Below are 17,534 nucleotides of genomic sequence, written 5' to 3'. Positions count from 1 at the left end.
TGCTCTTGTCTTTTTATATTTACACTTGATCTATAACCTGAAAATAGTTGGTTAGTCACTTTGTGAACTTTAGTTAACTCATGTTGACTGAGCTGCCGTCTATTGTGCCTCTAGGTGTGTGCATTTGTGTCAAAGAGCATTAATAATGAATTCTTCCAGTTGGCCCAAATGCTTTCTGGTGCAAAAGTCAAAGTTTTGACATTGATGCATCGACATGCAACTGTGCATGTCAGTCTTGTATAAATGACCGGAGCTGTTCTGTTTCATAATAGATCATCTTATCTCCTCCGTGGAGGATATGGGAAGTGTTTTAATTTTCATTTAAGATTTCCTCTGTTATTCCAGCAAATACAAGATGAGTGAACACAAGGGTTCAGTGAAGAGCAATGGTGATGCAGTCATGGATGGTAAAGCTGAGAGGTATGTTAAAGGATGCATGTCTTAAACAAAATGTAGATTTGATTTAAACTATGGAGCTAAAGAGGATGTTTATCCACAGCATCTCTGCCCAGAAGACTCTGTCAGACTCCACAAACTTAAAGACAAACTCCACTCCCATCCTCACCGGAGGAGCCACCACAGCTGAGCTCAGTTCAACATCTGAGCTTGAGGAAGCCACTGAAGGACTTTCACTAGGTAAGAGTGGATTCTGATGTGAAAAATGGCCTTTTTTCATACAGCTGATTGAAGAGCACAAAGGCTCCAAGACAAATCTGAGCATGTGAAAGATTAAGACAAGAAATAGGGAAAAAAACACTTCTTCTTCACAAATTCTTAAACTTTTTATATTTTTTCTGACTTGTCTTGTATCCTAAAATTCATAGTTTTATCTTTTAAGGCCTTTAAAAAATAACTAATTTTCACAGTCTAAGAAGTGCGATTCCGATATTTCGAGTAGGGCACCTTTAGAAGGTCAAACGTTTGTTTGTTTTTAGGAGCTGCATGAAAGGCAGATCTTGGAAGATACTTGTGTAATGTATTAAATCAGCAGGGAAGCTCTTTGCATTAATAAGATCAAATAAAAATTAGATCAGATGTCTAGATTGTTACATGGAGCAAGAGTTTAAATGGGTTTAAAGGAACATTTGTGAGGGACTGAACTGATTCAACAGTTTCACTGTGTAGGTGTTCCCTTTAAACTTCAGTCTTGATTACGGACTAGTGTCTGATTTAAACTTTTATTTTTTTATTGTCTCTTATCTCCCACAAAGAGTGTAAAAGAACAACCATAATATAACATAAAACATGGAGGTGAAAAGAACATTTTGGGGGTATTTCTCAAAGAAAACAAGTTTGAATGTTATTTTAAAAGACTTGTCATCCTGCTGTGCCTTAAAAAAAAAAACACAAAACTAATAGAAAACCAGTGTAGAGAGGCTAAAGTTTTTGTGTTATTATGTGTTTTTAACCCCTCCTGCAGTATTCTGGTGGCACTGCAGGAGAGTTGTAACCTCAAATCACACCCAGAACATAATTGCTCGGAATGACTATCCTTAATCTGCAGTCAGAGAACGCCTCTTATTATTAGCCACAGGTTTGGCGTTCAGATGGAGCGAAGACGACGAGGTACGATGTGGTTGCTTTTTTTATTTATTTTTAAAGTAAGTCTGTGTGTGGTATAAGCAACATCTGCTTTTTGGATGATATAACCAAGGGAAATACAAAAGGGACTATTGAAAATATGTAACATGTTAAGAGGTAGAGAGATCTGAAGCAGTCTGAAAAGCCTTGTGGAAGTGTTTGTTTTTATTATGCAGTAAAGAGGCTGTTGTAGACATCACAAGGTTCAATGCTACAGTTCTGTGAAGTCTTTCGGTTAAGTATTTACAGCTACAGGAAGAGGAAAATGAACCTGGGGTCAAAGGGAAAAAAATGCTTAAGGGGTAAATTGTTTTAAATTGACAGCAAGGTAAAACCAGTTGTTACAGATTTTGAAAAATATTGTTAATATATAACATGAATAAAAAGAAAGTGTTAAAAGGAAATAACAAGAGGGACTTTTAGCATAACCTTTATGAATATTTGGAAAACACATGCAGCGTAATTATGTCTTTACAGCTTTATGCATTAAGTATTTACAGCTACAGGAAGAGGAAAATGAACCTGGGGTCAAAGAGAAAAAAATGCTTAAGGGGTAAATTGTTTTAAATTGACAGCAAGGTAAAACCAGTTTTTCCAGTTTTTGAGAAACATTGTTAATATATAACATGAATAAAAATAAAGTGTTAAAAGGAAACAACAAAAGGGACTTTTAGCATAACCTTTATGCATATTTGGAAAACACATGCAGCGTAATTATGTCTTTGTTCTTTAATGCTTTCAGTCCAGTAACTATAGACACCATTACTTCCTCTACCCAAACCTGATTGGTAGGTGGCGGACATTCCTGTTTTTGTCTCAGGTGACAGCAGAGCCTCGTACATACCCTATAAATTGTTGCTCTGATACATCCAGTGTCAGAAACCCTCACACACCCGACGCTTCCTCTAAAGCTCACTGTGTCTCGGTGTGTCTTGAATTTAATGGCGGGTAAATGCGTCTGCCCCTGTTGTCCCAATATAGAAACCAAGCCAGTTCCCCTGCCACGGTTGAGACCGCCAGCACCTCTGGCCCCAGCTGACCGGCTATGGAGCTCCAGCAGAGACAAGGCAGTCCAGCTGAGGATGGAGGGATTAGGCCCTGCCTCAGATACTCCTGTGACCGCCCATCAGCTGTTCCTAGAGACGGTGGAAAAGTACGGGGATCATCCAGCCTTGGTTTCCAAAGAAAAGGGCCAGTGGGTGACCCTGACTTATCGGCAGTACTACGAGCAGTGCCGGGCAGCAGCGAAAAGTTTCCTCAAGGTTTGTTTGTTTGCAAATTGACTTGTTCTGCATATATTGTACAAAAAATAGTGAGCAGTGACACGTTTGTATTGGATTTTGAATACAACTGTGTGTTTAGCTTTCATTTACATCAGTTTTGGGTCAACAATATAGGAACTATATACTCTTTTTATACAAACTTTAATCCTGCAGTAGTCAGGAACAGAAACTACTCAAGGCAAGGTGGAATTTGTTAATTTTATATATAAAACAATTACTTAAAAGTGGATAATGCCATCATACAACCCAAAGACATCAGCAGACACTTTTAATGCTAACCTTCATACAACATGACCTGTTGGCTTGTCAGAAGAATTCCTCTCTTTGTCCATAAAAAGGTCTTGGTTGCTGTGTTTGTATGTTTAGGATCATATTACAGTAATATTCTACATTTATAAGCTAAACTAGAACAGCGAGTACGAGGAAGTATAAAGGAATTCTTGTTTTGTAAACAGTACTTCATAATTTCCCCCGTCTGTCACTGTATTCTCCATGGTGTGAGAACGGGCTGCTGTAAAGGAACACCTGTGTGTGTGAAATTCACAGCTTGTGTTACGTCTAGTGTTTCACGGACATGTTTGTGTCCCATGAGGCGGAGTGGCTGAAAACAGTGAAATGTAGGTCAAGAGTAATGGAGGCACTGTTTGGCAGTGCCATTAAAGATACATGAAAATAAAAAAAAAATAAAAACAATGTGTCTTCTTTTAGTTGGGGCTGGAGCGACACCGTGCTGTAGGGATCCTGGGATTCAACTCTCCAGAGTGGTTCATCTCAGACATCGGCTGCATCTTTGCCGGGTAAGATCACTTTTAAGGAGTTGAGGCTGATAAAATTCCTTGTCTTGTAGAGATGGCTCAGCATTGTTTCACCTGACACTGCACATTTATCTTTGCTTTGATCTCTGTCCATGCCCACACCTGTTTGGAATATGCATGTTCAAAGTCTCAGGTCCTCAGACACAAGTGACACTGCACTTGTGCAGTTTAAGCACCTATTAAAATTGTAGATTTATCAATGAGTGGGTTAAACAATCATCATATGACCCACTAATGAAAGCACTTGTATTTGAGTGTCAGTGGCGACTTTCCCGCGCTAAAATCGAATGAGCCGCACAGTAGTGGCACTTTTTACGTCTTCGGCCCTCCTATCAGTGTGGAGCATGTGAAGGCAGGTGAGAGCTGACGTCACACAGTCGACACTGTTCGGTTTTCAAAGGGAACTCTGGGAGGTGAGGACTCAGAGGCGCGTCTGCAATTGCATGTTAACACGAAAGTTTATCATCCCAATTCTTATGGATTACAACTTTCAAAGACGGATTGATATACAAATATTTGGCATCTTTAAAGAGCAAGAGTGTCGCCAGGTGGTTTTATTGGTGCCAAAGACAACCAGATAGGGATCGTTTTCCGTTGTCATCAACACAGCACACACTGCGTTTGTTTACGTACAAACTGTACAACAGAGATGGTGATAACATTTTTCTCTGATAAAGGCAGAGTGAAACTCTCAGTAGTATTAATATGTTTTATTATTTTGTTGATTTCTAATTTAGTGTCTTATCTTGTGTTCTCTGTCTTATAGCTCATTGTTAACACTGCCTTTGTTGGCCTGGTCACTCTAGAGGCAAATAAACAAAATAAACACTAACTTCAGTCATTTCTTCCCAGTCTCCCTTAAAAATGTGAAGTTATTTGTTTTATAAACTGTATGCAAATGGGGAAAAAGCCACAGTGAATCATGAATACAAATGTATTTTTTATATCTGATTTGTGCCACAGGGGTCTGGCAACTGGAATTTACACCACCAACTCGCCTGAAGCTTGTCAGTATGTGGCTGCCACCTCTGAGGCCAACATCCTGGTGGTGGAGAACCACAAACAGCTCGAAAAAATCCTGCAGGTGAAGGGTGTTTTTTTTTCACAGCCCGGCCCCTTTTTGTGGCGTCACATGCCTCAGTTTAATTTGTCTTTCCCCAACAGGTTAAAGATCAACTTCCTCATCTGAAAGCCATCGTCCAGTATAAAGGCGATCTGCAGCAGAAAGCACCATTCCTGTATACAGTACGTTCACTCAGCAAACCTACTGACAAAATAAAACAGAATAAAAAATACGATAGTATACTGTATGTGATGCCAACAGTTTCAAGGAGGAGTGAGAACCAGAGGGGTGTACGGTAAGTGACATCTGGCCAACTTTACAGGAGATCAGAAACAAAAAATGACCATACTTTGTCCTGACATTTATTAAATTCAATCTTTATTATTAAAACTTAAATAAATAAATATGTGGGTATTACATCCCGATATTCAATGACAATGACAAAATACTTAGTAAAAATTTAAGGGATTTGAGTGCTTATGCTCCTTTGACCCCAAATAGTTGAGTTAGTTCAGTGTTTAGTCTTTTGGCAGTAGAAGAGTTGTAATTTGATATATAAAAATCTAATTCATGCCCCCAAATGTAGATTATGCCACTCTGGTCCTCATCCCTCGCAATGGCCTTTTCTTTTGTGTTTCTTACTTGTGGTATAAGAGTTATAATTAGATGTTTTTATTTTATTCAAGTGCACTACACAGCTGCACATTCAGTCTGAATGTAGACACATTTTTTTGATATCTCTGTATTTGTGCAGTGGGCGGAGTTCATGAAGTTGGGAGAGGACGTGCCCGACCAGCAGCTGGATGATGTGATTAATAGTCTTCGGGTCAATGAGTGCTGTACTCTCATCTTTACCTCTGGAACCACTGGCAACCCTAAAGGAGTCATGTTGAGCCATGACAATGTGAGTTATCTTTCTTTTATTGTTTTGACACAACCTTTAAATGTGCTTCCTTCTTGACTGCCTATAACAACTTCCCAGAACCCAAGATGACATATTCAAGTGTCTTGTTTTGTTCAACCACACGTCTAAAACTCAAAGAGGTTCAATTTACAATGACAATATGACAAAGAAAACAAGCAAATCCTCTCATTTGAGAAGCTGGAACCAGAGAATGTCAGACTTTTTTTTTCTCACTATTTTGCTTGAAAAACGACTCAAACCTTTTTTTAAACAGGTCATGCAGGTTCATGCTTTTTGAATGTGGAAGAGATCGTGACTAAAGCAAAATAGAATAGTAAATCAATAGATATTATTGTCATTGAAGGTAGAAATAAACGAATAAACTTGTAAATGAATGGTAAAATCAACAAAAACGAAAACAGCGTTGGAGTAGTTTCTACGTACTTTACGTACACTTTAAATTTTCCTAAACCTAATGTATTATATTAATTATAAGGGCATTTTTAGATAATCCAATAAAGTAATTATAAGAGGAGCACCCAGCATAGAGCCCTGGGGAACTCCAGAAACTGCTGAAACATATATTTTGTGCTTCATATGTTAAATACTATCATGCAGGCACCACAGACCCTTTTATTATGAAACTGACTCATTCCCTCAGAGGAAGTTTTTTCTTTTGAGGCTGAGAAATAATAAAAAATGAAAACTCTCTGATGACTCCTCTCCCATTTTGTTTAATGTACAGCTGACATGGACCGCCTACACGGCGTGTATCATGGTCGGTGTCGGCTATGCTGAGGATGTGGTGGTCAGTTACCTGCCGCTCAGCCACGTGGCCGCCCAGCTTTTTGACATATGGATGTGTATTACTTTTGCTCTCACCACCTACTTTGCAGAGCCAGACGCCCTTAAGGTAAGGACTCAGACCGTTGTTTAAACACAGAATTTATATTGAAGGTTTCCCTATTTTGATTTGTTTTCTTTTTTTTCTAATCCCCATTAATTTTCCCCCTAGGGCTCCTTAGTGAACACAATGAAGGAGGCTCGTCCAACTTTTTTTTTGGGCGTTCCTCGTGTGTGGGAGAAGATGCAGGAGAAGATGAAAGCTGTCGGCGCCAAGGCATCCGTAATGAAGAGGACAGTGGCGAGCTGGGCCAAGTCCATAGGCCTGCAGTACAACTACAGTGCCATGAACAAGTGAGACAACGATCCTCCCTGATATGTGATACTACATGTTTTCTCTGTATGATTATTACAGTCTGGTCAAGGCACCATGTCATACATAAAAGATTTTAATTATTATTATATTTCTGTAAAAGTAAAAGTAGTCTAGGGTATATTATTATTATATATATCATATTATTTGAATATTATGACTGATGCTTTAACATGTGAGCAGCATTATAATGTGATGTTAAATCTGCTGTTGTATAGTTTAATTTATAGCACAGTGGCACATTTTATACATTTATCACATGGTTTGTTTGTAAAATCTTAACATAATTCCAGCTGTCAGATAAAATCAGTTAATAATAACAAATTTTAACTGTAAATTTGACTTCATCTTTTTGGGTTACAGGGAGTATCAGGTGCCGTGGGGCTTCACTCTGGCTAATAATCTGGTCTTTAAGAAGGTCCGTGAAGCGCTGGGTTTAGACCGCTGCAAGCTCGCCTTCACGGGCGCTGCCCCCATCACCAAAGAGACTCTGGATTACTTCATGAGCATCAGCATCCCTTTGTTGGAGCTTTACGGCATGAGTGAAAGCACTGGCCCACACAGCGTCTCAAGTAGCACAGATTACCGCGTCACAAGGTCAGCTGCTACAAGTATAATACATCCAAAAAAAAACTCCAAAAAATCTTGGCAATAGAGTTGCATCATGGGTAATGTAGGCGCCAGATTTTGACATGAAGAAAACTATAGAAATATCTGTAGTTCTGCTGCATAAATTTGATCCTTTTTTTTAATATACTGTTCAAATTGAGTTTGACAATGTTAAGTTGGTGGAGTGCTCCCTCCCTCCCTTCCTCCCTAATAACTGGTGCATAACATTTGGAAACATTTTGCACGACTTTGTGATGTTGCTCACTTCATATTTGTTCCAGTTTTGTGAAATCAAAAAATAACTTTTAATCCTGTTCTGGAAAACACTTTGGGCTGCGTCTTTGCATGAATAATGCTATTATAATTAAGTTATTATTTTAACTTTTCTTGAGGGGTTGCAAACATATTGTAGATTTTTGACTTAAACATTTTTTTTATCTGAATTTTCTGACACCAATTTATCTAATTTCTATGGACTAAACTGCAAAGTAGGGATGCAGTTGTAGTGCAACTTTTGGTCATTTGATTGTTCTTTTTGTTGACTTGTGATTTGTCTTTCAGCTGTGGAAAGCTGATGCCAGGCTGCAAGACGAAGCTGGAGAACCCAGATAAAGAAGGGAGTGGAGAGATATGTAGCTGGGGTCGGAACGTCTTCATGGGCTACCTGAACATGCCGGATAAAACAGCCGAGGCTCTCGACCAGGACGGCTGGCTGCACTCTGGAGATCTGGGACGACATGACCAGGATGACTTCCTGTACATCACAGGAAGAATCAAAGGTGAGCTGTGGTCCCATAGGTTGGAAAACACAGGACTTAAACAATCTTGACCAGCACTAACTAAAACAGTATAATGCTGCCTACACATTTATGCATCAGTATTAACTATCTGATAATGTCATATACGATAACATGTCAGTCACAGGGACGGAGGACACACAAATGACTTTTGATACTTTAAGAACATTTTGCTGAACAAACTTATGATTTCAAATGCAGGACTTATGTCTTATGACTTATGTATTTGCACATTGTTCTATTGATACTTCTACTTAAGTAAAGGATCTGAGTACTTTGCTAAGAACTTCAAAGTACTCTACATTGACGAAATGGCACATGGAAGTGCACTTTTTTTGAGAACAATGTCTATTATCCGATGCTAAAACAAAACTTAAATTCATTCATTCATTCATTCATCTTGAAACTCAATATACGTTACTTTTGTGCTTAAACCAGCTTGTAGTGAACAGAAGTTGTCCTTAAAAGTAAGGGATGATAACTGAATATTCTTACACTTCTTAAAGGGACAAAATGTGCACATAAAATCTAACAACACAATGCAACGTTTGGTCAAAAATGCAGACAGTTGTGGTGGCCTCAAGTTCACCAGGTAGAGTGCGTGCCTCATATGAGTTTTCTTTAGCTGCTCTTAAAAAAGAAATAAAAGCCCTAAAAAATAATCTTTAAGAAAACAAGTATTGTGTTAAATTATAACATTGGACTCTGAACACCATCAAACTCACTTTAGAAACCAAACTTTTGCACAGAACTGATCATCACCGCCGGTGGAGAGAATATCCCTCCTGTGCCCATCGAGGATGCATTGAAGGCCGAGGTACCCATCGTCAGCAACGCCATGCTGATTGGAGACAAGCTCAAGTTCCTCTCCATGCTGCTCACACTCAAAGTAACCAGGCGTCCATTCCTGCACACAGTCAAAGCTGCTGAATAAATGAAAAGAACACAATAACAACCCTTCTCTGTGTTTTCACAGTGCGTTGTGAACGACAACGGGGAGCCCACGGACGAGCTGAGCCCCGAGGTTTTGGACTTCTGTCAGCAGAACAGTGCCACAGCGACCACGGTGTCAGAGATCGTAGCCAGTAAGGAACCAGCTATTTACAAAGCCATTCAGGAGGGCATGGAGCGTGTTAATGCCAGAGCAACGTCCAACGCCCAGAAGATCCAGAAGTGGGTCATACTGGAGCAAGACTTCTCCGTCACTGGAGAAGAACTGGGTGAGTTATTTACTTTTCCTTCTTTGGGTGTTAAAACAATTGAAAATAACACGCAACACTATTATTAAGGATTTATTTTCTTCAATCAAACAAATTTAGTCATCAATCTAAGTCGTGTGACAGTTGGAGTCTTGTCACTATGATGAATGCTGGACAAGATTCCTGCAAAATTTCCTTAATAGAAATTGAATTTCCCCCTCTGAAGCATTTTTAAAGCGTCATTTAGTCAAATGTCGCTCAGAGGACACTTCTTTAGATCTTTGAGATTGAGATTGAATTTAGCTGCTTTTCTCGTCTGTGCAGGACCCACCTTGAAACTGAGGAGGCCCATTGTTGTGAAGATGTACCAGGAGAAAATAAATGAATTGTATGCGACGGTCACGGAAAAACAGTAGACTGCACTCCATAGAAATGAGATACTACTGAAGAGAGGACTGGGGCATGTTTATGAACATTGTATTGTATCCAGACTTCATGTTGAGAAATGTATAAATCTCCTTTCACCTGAATGTAAAAAAGTGGAAAAGAAGTTCGTAATTTACGATGGGGAAATCATGATTGGATTGTATTTAATGGAACAGATGTTTGTGCTGCTTCGTTTTAATATGTTTCTGTTGACGGTTCCAAGTCAATATTTAAGCTATTAAATGTACATGCGGTTTCACAGCAGCTGTGATCGTTATGTAAATAAACATCCAAATCAGAGCAAAATCTTGCCATTTACTGCTGGCATATACAGGTAAATTGTACACCATCACACTGGGAAACATTTGATGGTGTCAGTTGTGATTTTTACAGTTTTTGAAGGACATTTTGTGGATCGACTGTGGCCTGAAAGATGAAACTCCCTTGTCTTGGTCATGAGCATATAAGAATTTGTATTATATTATTGAAGCAGCACTATCTATTTAAAGATTTCACAGCTTTTATTGCCAGTTTCGAGTCTCATGTTGTAAGATAATCCCCATCTGGCAGAGCTGCAGATATTCTCTCTAAAGACTGGAGGACATGTTTGAAGTATTTTTATAAGATCAATAGTTAATAGTTAAGTAATTTATCCAGCTCACACTGTAAAGCATGCATTTGAGTTGTGCTTCTCCATGTATAGTTCGACAAATATTGAAATGTTTTTTTCTGAAGGATGTTCCCTTATTGTCAATAAAAAGTGAGTTATTTGGCCAAATTGACCAAACTTTCAAAAATCTTCATTTTGTTTTAATTATTGAATCATTATTTTTTCATGTAGTGTATGCACAGTGTATAATTGATCATTTATAGCTAAGAAATGAACTATATAAAAATATATGGTTAATATTTTGCGTTTGTTTATTATCAGATAGCTTCAAAACTAATGATACCATGCAAACACACTAAACTACGTAGGTTCCTTTCACAGTTTGTGGTGACGAAACAGTGCACAACTTGCAAAGGAAATATCTAGAAAAATAACCCCCCCCCCCCCCTTTAAAGACATATCAGATTGGTTGTGTTGCTTGAGCAATGTTTAAGATAAAGTTACAATGGCATTCCACACAAAACTGTCTTCGTTGAGCTGCAGGATAAGAATATATCTACATCTTTTCCTCCTGTATTGTTTTGGCTATGTAAAGTGTTTGTACAGGCTCTTTGACGTCTTGATGATGATAATATCTGGGGCTGTTTTCACAAAGATATGTTGCGCAGACATTTTAAATGGTTGTCACTTCCTGTATGGTTAGGTCAGTCTTACAGTAATTTTGCTACTAGATGAGAGATTTTAGACTATTTTAAAACTAAAAAGTGAGCCAACCTGCCACCACTCAAAGAGCCATGTCATTCGGTTGAATTTAACCATCTATTCAATGCCTGACTAGCAGTTCGATCTACGCCAAAGTCTGTCTTTGTGAAGGTCTAATACATCTGGCCAAGTAAAACAATCATCATCACTGCCCCTAAACAAAGGAAGATAATATTGTCCCTGTCTGACATGAGCTCTAACCTATAAATGTTCTATCAATTTTGTAATTTTGCACCAACCATACTACCAAAGAGGTTAAGATCAAATAAATAATATTCTTGCCCATGACCATCAGCTTCCTGCATATTAGATGTATGAAAATGATTCAATCATGCACATTTGAATGAATGAAACTGTCCTGTGAACCTCATTTTAATTTTGAATCACCAACGTTCTCTTACTTATTAACATGTTACCTTGCTCACACCCTGACCACTTGGATCAAAGCCATCCAGCTATTGAGATGAAATAGATGAATTAGTCTAGACCAGGGGTGCCCAATCCTGCTCCTGGAGATCTACTGCCCTGCATGTTTTAGGTTTCTCTCTGCTCCAACACGCCTGATTCTAATGAAGTGCTGGTTATCAAGCAGCTGAAGCTTGTCACAGATGTGATAATCGTTAGACTCAAAGTGTTAGAGTAGGAAGAAACCTAAAACATGCAGTGCAGTGGCCCTCCAGGAGCAGGATTGCCCGTCTAGTAGATACCAAACATCTGCTTTCACACCACAGCTTTGGGTGCTCTGTGGATACTGGAGAAATATGTAACTTTGATGGGATTCAAAAAACTAATAGTTGACAAGCAGAAGCTGGTATTGAAAATCAGAAGTCAAAAGCGTTTGTTGAACTTCCCAGACCCCAAATGATCTGAATTTAACTTTCTTATTATAAATACATCAATCACACACTGCAAAAAAAGTCTCATTCTGCACTTGCAGCACAAATTTTAATTCATCAGTTTTATTATACATTTATTTTACAGAACTGAAACAGTACATATTTGGATATAAAGTAATCATGTGATGTGAACACATTTTGCAACCGCAGCTGTAAGGAAAAATCTTTTATGGACATTTTGTTGGTGCAATGCTGCCCTCATGTGGCTGAAATTGCGTGGAGGGTCTGCTAGATCTGGGTGGGGAAACTGAATGAGTTCCTCCTTCGTTACTATCACTGAGGTGCCCTTGAGCAAGGGCCAGTGGAGCTGCTCAGAGCCAGCAGATCAGACTTTTGTTGTGGTTGTACAGGACAGTTTCCAGTTGTGAATTCATAACTGTGATCAGGGCGTTCCTCCAAAAGAGAGCTTTGCACTCAAGTGTTCCCCCCCTGAATAAATAAAGGTTTAAAAAACATGTAAATGCACTGGATCCACTGAAGTAATAAATTGGTTACCACTGATGCTAGAAACACTAACATAATGAAATACATTCATTAATAAATAAAACACATTCAAGAAGTACTGCACATTTTGTTAAAGGCCAACTCGTCCAAAGGAAAAAGGAACACATTTCCTTGCTAAGTTCTGGTGGTATCTAACCATGAAGACAGTTTAAAGACTTCATATACCCAGGGTCACAAGAACAGATATTTTTGGTCACTTTAGCTGTAAACCCAACATTCACATAAAGTCCTGTGTCAACCTTCTAGCAAACAGTTGCTTATTTACACTTACAGGTGATACTGAGAAACAGTAGTTTCTATTTGTAGTCGTGTTTCTAGAAAATGATGAATTTACGTCCAACATTCACTCTGCTTTTAGCTCAGTTTTGGTCTCCACCGCCTCCTGAGGGAAATATCTGTCGCTTTATGCTCCGCTATGTTCACCAGCTGATTTTGTCTGTCTGCTTTTTGATGCAAGGCAGTTAGTGCACAATAGATTTATCAGGTCTATTAGTGCAGAGAGAGTGAATGAAAAACAGAACATTTGTGGACTTTGTGTAAATCCTAAATAAAAACCTTTTGCATTGGGGTTGAAGGCAAAAAATCTCGAAGGCTGATACCTCAAAATTTTAATAATGGCTTGATATCACCAGGGGGTTGTGAGTAAATTTGTATTGGCACTTTTCCGACCCTTTATTAACGGCAACGCAGGCTTCTGTTTTCTTATTTGGTAGCGATGGCGACACCCGTCTTGACCCAGGGGTTACTGTTGAGTAGAGAGAGCATGAAGCGAGCCAAGTCTCCTCTTTTCACTGTGGCGATGCCGGCACGGTTACCACTGCAGTTGGGTACAAAGTATCCCTCATGGGTCAGAAACTCTTGAGCTGTAGAGAACACATAGATGGCAAAACAGGACTTACAACCACAACATCACTTTTAATTTGGTCTTCCAGGCAATGAAAGGCACACAATGGTGTACCTGAGGAAGATACAAGCTGAAAACCCATAAAGGAAGAACATTAGCATAAAAACTGTCTGCATTAAGTAATGAGAGCACATGCTTATAAAGTTTCAAGGGGTTTTTACCTGTGACTGGCAGGTTCTTTAGATTAGGTGGGCGAACCACGGTCCAGTCGATGTCGTCGGTCTTCTGCAGAAACTGCTCCATCTCATGCATGTCAGAGAGGATGTTTCGGATCATCGGCAGCAGGACGAACCGGAGGAGATGAGATGACTGAATATCAGAGTTAGCTAACAATAAAAGAGAAAAAAATTAAACTGTGATTAAATTATTACATTGTACCTTGTACTGTCTTATATACCTTATTTGAGAAGGTTAAACAGAAAGTTGGTTCACCAAGAGTGCAAATCCTAGAACATCAACAAGCTGATCAATTTAATGAAGGCATCATGACGTGTGCTGCACTTACGCTCAGTGTACCAGGAAGTTATGGTGATGATTTTGGTGACCTGGGCCTGTCGCATGGCGCTGACCACACTGTTCATGGACAGCGTGTAGCCCGTCACCGCTGGGAAAATGAAGGCCGAGAAGCCGAGGCAGGACATGATCACATCCTGTCCTTTGAAGTGAGTCTTTAGACTGTCTGCTGAGAAAATATCAGCTTCCACCACCTGAAAGCAGCAGACAGAGAAAAACGAATAATAATAATGATGGTAATAAAAACAATAATAATAATAATAATGAACGGTTAGCCTGTCTTTCAGCCCAAAGCCCATTGGATTCTCCTGAAGACTAAACCAAAGCTCTTTCCACTTTAATCTTAACTGACCAAAGATTTGCAACATTAAATGTTAACAGGAAAGTGAGTTCACATTTCTCCCTGTTAATCATGTCCATGCTGTCCCTGCTGCGGGTGGATTTATTTAAAGGTATGTCTTTTCAGATATTAAGGGGGGCAAGGGACAAAAGTGCCCTAATAAATCTGAGAATGCCATGGACAATTATTATGTTTTTTATATTTACCAGTTTAGCAAATATCCTGATTCTACATGAAGCCATCATTTTATCTTCACTCATTCCTTTTATTTCCATTTCAGTCTCTAACGCACACTCAGAAACAGCGCAGTTACATATAAATGCACTGATAAGAGCAATCATATGCTTTTTATTCACTCATGTTGGCACAAGGTGGTGGTTATTGTATGCATTTACATTTCACATAAAAAAAACCTGCTACTTTATTTTTTAAAGCACCCCCAAAATCCTGTAAACGCCCTGATTCTTTAGACAGCAGGGGGAAAAGTTGCACCCCAAATATTTTTTTGCTTTCTCCCTTCCAGCCACTGCTGCTGAGTCAGGGGGCGCTTCCTTCCCCCAGTTGCCTTATTGTAGCTTTTTAACTTTTAAGTACCATCTACCACACGAAACCTTATAACCTAATATTTGTTGTAGACCTTTTCATGCAATTTCACAAAAGTGCAGTTATTTTAGTGTAGGTTATTTCTCTGGGACTATTTACACCTGTGGATTAATACAAATTTTGTGCTGTGAGTAATTACAGAAGCAGGTGGTGTGCTGGATTAACTCAGTACAGTCTACTGTAACGACTAAAACATAAACTCAGTGTCACATTACCTTGAGATTATCATGATGCACGGCGAGTTTACCCGGGTTCCTGACGATGGCGGTGACCGTGTGACCCTGCTCCAGAGCCTGGTTGACCAGATGATGTCCAGTCTCTCCAGTGGCTCCCAGCACAGCGATCTTCATCCTCAGACTACTCAGACTACACACACACACACACACACACACACACACACACACACACACACACACACACACACACACACACACACACACACACACACACACACACACACACACACACACACACACACACACACACACACACACACACACACACACACACACACACACACACACACACAAATATGTCAGAAATTCAAAAGAAACTATTGCTTTGGTAGCAGTGACTCCCCCCCCGCTCATATGGAATAGACTCCCTCAAGTTTGTTTGAAATGTATGTAACTATTTGTGATAAGTGCCCTGAGTAAAAGTGGTGTGAATGCTCCAGTGGTTGTCCTGGAAACGGATGAGTTGCTGCTCAGTAACTTTTTATTTAGAGTACTTCGAGTATGACACAACCATCAAGTGTTTAATCTTGCACACATTTGAGATCATAACTAATAAAGGTGGTAAATATAAGTTTCTTCTTCCCTAGCAGAAATTATAGGGGATATATACATATGCTTTCAGGCTGTATTTTCTGCAATTTTTAGTCTGCCACAAAATGTTTTCCCTCTCTAAAACACACAAATGCTGCCTACTGTGCCATAAAGTGTTTCATTTAAAAAATATATTGCACATATTTCAGACTGCAACCAGTTACTTCGATAAATAAGGAGAAGTTTATTTTTTCCTAGTGGCAGCACACAGGCCGCAATTAGCAATCCTCTATACAAATCGTCACATTGTAAGTGACCACCCAGAGTACAAACAAGTGAATACATAAAGATAAACCCGGGGGCAAACAAAAGGAGAAATGGCTCTTACAGCTTCGGTTTGATGAGACTGTAAGAGCAAACAGGTGCTCAAAGGTTTTCTTGGTTATGTATGTATGTATGTATGTATGTATGTATGTATGTGGGCTGAATACGTAATAAGTACGTTTCTTGGTAGTTGACACAGTAGCTGCTATGTTCAAGCCTATTGTGGTTGAGCCACATGCTGCAGCTGTGCAAAAACTTACAAGAATTTGCTTTAATTTTACTGTTTTCTTATTTGTTTGCTTTTTAGAATATATTCATCTTCTGAATGACTTGTGTACCTTTCAATATTATTATTATTTATTGTGTCATATATTTTGTCTTAGTGCCCGCTTATGTCCTGTTTAGTTTAGTTTAGTCACTCCCTTTATTTGACATAATTTACTACACATCATTTTAATGTTTTTGAGTGCTGCAAAATATTTGTCTACTTGTTATTACAAAATTTCACATTTGTTAACAAATAGACACACAACAGCCTGACAGTACAGTTGAATCAACATCTGTTTCAACAAAAAGTGAACATTATCACAGAATTATGATTTATTGAATGACTGTTGCATTAGATAGCATCAGTTTTAAACTCAGTGTATCAGTCTGTTGTGTCAGAGACTCACAACACCTCCAAAAATAATCATCATCCATATAATAGTTACTGAATGACTGACTAACCCACCAAAAACTCACTCACCTCTGCTGTCCAGGGAAGGAGATGTTCACAGCAGTATTTTTCAGGTATGTTTGAAAAGCATGGCTTATTTTTCCCCCACCTGTTCCTTCAGCCCCGCCCTACTGTGCCGTGATTGGCTAGTATCGTTGCCACGATTAGTCCTTGTGATTGGATGCTGTGAAACTACAGGTGACAACTTTGAGTGGTAATGCTTTGCAAAACTGTCTCAGGTGAGCTCTTTGTAAGGATAAACGTGACTAAAGTCTTAATTTATGCATAAATAAATGTCTAAATAAATACAGGAATACTGCTAGATTAGTCTAGAGATCTGAAAACTAAAAACTTATCCACCGGGCCACCACATGGTGCACGTGTAGCTGTAAGAAAATAAGCTTATATGGACATTTTGTTTGTTCAATGCTGCCCTGGTGGTAGAAACACTAACATAACACTCCTTTGTCCCTCAGGCCATCATCCTCTACAACCCCTCACTGGAAATGAAGAGGACAGAAGGGGTGGGAGCCACTCACTGTCCAATTAAGACCTGGACACTTCTTTTCTTTGTGCAATAACTTTATCCACCACTTAAGTGCAATCATTTTATCTTACTGCTCATTTCTGTCATATACAGTCATGCATATTTTATCCCATACATTTTCTCTCGAATAACTTATCTGCTTTAATTTTCTGT

The 17,534-nt window shown here is 39.0% G+C and overlaps 2 protein-coding genes across 3 annotated transcripts; one reads left to right on the top strand and one right to left on the bottom strand.

The window, feature by feature from the left end:
- The first annotated feature begins 295 nt into the window (after positions 1–295).
- LOC310946622 (long-chain-fatty-acid--CoA ligase ACSBG2-like) lies at positions 296–10,640 on the top strand. 2 transcript variants are annotated; one of them, XM_083913131.1, is made up of 14 exons: positions 296–420; positions 500–636; positions 2,563–2,843; positions 3,573–3,661; positions 4,643–4,763; positions 4,844–4,924; positions 5,497–5,646; positions 6,392–6,559; positions 6,662–6,843; positions 7,226–7,459; positions 8,033–8,250; positions 9,018–9,157; positions 9,245–9,488; positions 9,792–10,640. In XM_083913131.1, the coding sequence occupies exons 1-14, from the start codon at positions 356–358 to the stop codon at positions 9,881–9,883; spliced, it is 2,202 nt and encodes a 733-aa protein (XP_083769257.1). In that variant the 5' UTR covers positions 296–355; the 3' UTR covers positions 9,884–10,640. The 2 variants fall into 2 exon arrangements, with proteins under 2 accessions (XP_083769257.1, XP_083769258.1); XM_083913132.1 differs by lacking the exons at positions 296–420; positions 500–636 and adding an exon at positions 1,539–1,566.
- A 2,727-nt stretch (positions 10,641–13,367) lies between these two features.
- Positions 13,368–15,375, bottom strand: LOC310946044 (flavin reductase (NADPH)-like; the record flags this gene model as incomplete). The annotated part of the gene is made up of 4 exons (XM_083912329.1): positions 13,368–13,528; positions 13,731–13,895; positions 14,075–14,276; positions 15,241–15,375. The coding sequence occupies 4 exons, from the start codon at positions 15,373–15,375 to the stop codon at positions 13,368–13,370; spliced, it is 663 nt and encodes a 220-aa protein (XP_083768455.1).
- Between the last annotated feature and the right edge of the window lie 2,159 nt (positions 15,376–17,534).

The sequence above is a fragment of the Echiichthys vipera genome, assembly GCF_963691815.1.
Source record: "Echiichthys vipera genome assembly, chromosome: 4".
Lineage (NCBI taxonomy): Eukaryota > Metazoa > Chordata > Actinopteri > Perciformes > Trachinidae > Echiichthys > Echiichthys vipera.
The sequence above is the reverse complement of the archived record's forward strand: the minus strand, read 5'-3'. Positions and strand labels throughout refer to the sequence as shown.

Excerpts from the sequence above, each read along its gene's own strand:
- LOC310946622 (XM_083913131.1), top strand. The coding sequence starts at position 356 with ATGAGTGAACACAAGGGTTCAGTGAAGAGCAATGGTGATGCAGTCATG. Across the intron at positions 3,662-4,642 it reads ATCGGCTGCATCTTTGCCGG|GGGTCTGGCAACTGGAATTT; the intron begins GTAAGATCACTT and ends TTTGTGCCACAG. Across the intron at positions 6,844-7,225 it reads AACTACAGTGCCATGAACAA|GGAGTATCAGGTGCCGTGGG; the intron begins GTGAGACAACGA and ends TTTGGGTTACAG.